Source organism: Mytilus trossulus, chromosome 1 (assembly GCF_036588685.1).
Source record: "Mytilus trossulus isolate FHL-02 chromosome 1, PNRI_Mtr1.1.1.hap1, whole genome shotgun sequence".
NCBI lineage: Eukaryota > Metazoa > Mollusca > Bivalvia > Mytilida > Mytilidae > Mytilus > Mytilus trossulus.
The window spans coordinates 65,659,709-65,661,855 of NC_086373.1; the positions used below are offsets into that span (position 1 = coordinate 65,659,709).

Sequence of the window (2,147 nt, forward strand, 5' to 3'; positions counted from 1 at the left end):
CCAACACAAATCTAATCTCAGAAGATAGCTAATTTGACATCCTTGAAATTTTGTATCATGTAAATAAAAGATTTAGCATTTGACTCATCTTCTTTTGAAATAAAAGAAGTATGAATGTATTGCAATGTAGGGCATTTCACAAAACACTCGCAAAACTTCACAAAACTGAATTTCACTTGACAAGCATCCAATTTTTTTAAAGGCATATAACCCAACATGCTTACAATTGAGTTTACAGACAAAGCTGTAAATGATAATTAAAGTTCTGTCAAATTTGAGAGATTTTTTAAATATTTCAACTCATCATCAATAATTTGGGTGTTTGAAATATCCAAAGATGTCAAGGTTACCAAGTTTTGCAAAAATGAAAAATCGAACAATGGGCTTTCACATAAATTGAGCCTTTTCAAATGGTAACCTCCTGCAAGTCTTGATATGATTTGATTAAATTCTAGTTTTGTCATATCAAAAATTTGACTCCCTACTTCAAATGTATGTAGTTTTTCCACTGACATTGTTGATAATTTTAGAGTTTGCTTATCAATGACAAAACAATCTTTATTAAATGATACTTCAACTAACACTCCACAATTTCTCTCAATGATGTCATGCAATTTTTTATTGACTTTAGAAACAGTCATTAACAATTCAGTGACACTAATAAATTTTAAGACCCCTTTAATTAATTCTTCTGTTAAATCCATAAATCCTACAAAAGAGAATAAAAATCTCTGAACAGTTTGTAATTAAATACTACATGTATAAAAATGTATGGATACACAATGTATACACTTCACTCAAACATTATTTCTGTATTGTAAAAAAAACTAACTGTTAAGCATGATGTTGTTTTGTTGCTTTATCTTCTAAATGATGTCCATAAAAAAAAAACCAATGTTAACCCACTTATTTACACATGCAACAACCCTGATCACCTACATGTCGACTTATTTTTTAACAGCATTAATGAATTCTCTTAACAAATCCATTTTTTCATTATGCATTTCTTTTCTTTCTTTCATATTTGAAGCCCTCTCCTCTTTCTGATTTTCTGTGTAATCTTTGAGAAATTCAACAATCTCAGTAGCTGCAGATTTTTTTTTTGATTGACGTACATGTGCCAGCTTTTTCAGTACTCTTTTTATTCTTATCATCTTCATCATCTGATATACCGGTACTACTTTCCAAAGAATCATCACTGCATTGCTTTCTCTTGTTTGAAATAGATGTGCCCAAGGTTGATTTGGGTTTTATAACGGGATTTCCTTGAAACAATTCACTCATTTCTTCCATATATGGACATGTTTTTCTGTCATTACCTGATTTTGAATTGTGGTCATTGATTTTCTTCAGGTTGGTAGTAAGAGTCTTCATCCTCCCTTGCACCTTCTCCCATGTAAACCGGAAACCATTTCCAGCCAATACTTTTGAAATATCCTCCCACATTCTCTTTTTAGTTTGCTTCCCTTTGTTTGTAAGAACTTCTCTTTGTTTCACCTCATTGATAAGAATCTTCGTTGCTGAATCGCTCCAAAAAGACGGTGAGTTGGATGTTGAGCATGATGATGAGGCTGAATCATCACGGGAATCACCAGTCTCTGTACATGTAGACTGTTGGGAGTTTAGGCCTACAATTAAAAATTATTTAAACATGTAAATAAAGGTCACCATTGGAAAAATGGGATTAGATATTGCATGTACATGTAGCTTCTTTACTTTAAGCTAAAATGGCTGTTTACACCTCAAAATTTACTGTGAGCACAGACAAACCTGTGCAGCTGGAAAAGTTTTAAGGCATGGCATGACCTACATGTAGATATATAAAATTCAAATGTATTTAATGTTTCAGAAAATTAAAAAATTAACTGGATTTTGCTGTGCACTTTTTTTGGTCCCTGCAGATATGAAGTTTAGACATTTTAGCCTCAAGGTAAAGATGTTTATTTAAGAATTGAATGCTTCTTTTTTTAATTTTATTGGGAGTCAGTACAAGCGTTGACCGAAGCACATTTTGTATAAAGTGTGGAAGCGCTTCATATTAAAAATGTGCGTATGATCAACACTTTTACACCCTTATAAAATTATAAAAAGAAGCATTCAATTCTTATAATTACATTTTTATGCTACAACCATGAAATTAAGAGTTA

The 2,147-nt window shown here is 31.6% G+C and overlaps 1 protein-coding gene across 1 annotated transcript; it reads right to left on the reverse strand.

The window, feature by feature from the left end:
- Window positions 1–257: 257 nt before the first annotated feature.
- On the reverse strand, window positions 258–1,908 carry LOC134689162 (uncharacterized). The gene is made up of 2 exons (XM_063549498.1): window positions 1,320–1,908; window positions 258–709 (listed from the first exon to the last, which is right to left on the reverse strand). Exons 1-2 carry the CDS (start codon window positions 1,444–1,446, stop codon window positions 258–260), a joined length of 579 nt encoding a protein of 192 aa, XP_063405568.1. The 5' UTR covers window positions 1,447–1,908.
- Window positions 1,909–2,147: the final 239 nt, after the last annotated feature.

Excerpts from the sequence above, each read along its gene's own strand:
- LOC134689162 (XM_063549498.1), bottom strand. The coding sequence starts at position 1,446 with ATGTGGGAGGATATTTCAAAAGTATTGGCTGGAAATGGTTTCCGGTTT. Across the intron at positions 710-1,319 it reads TGACCACAATTCAAAATCAG|GATTTATGGATTTAACAGAA; the intron begins GTAATGACAGAA and ends TCTCTTTTGTAG.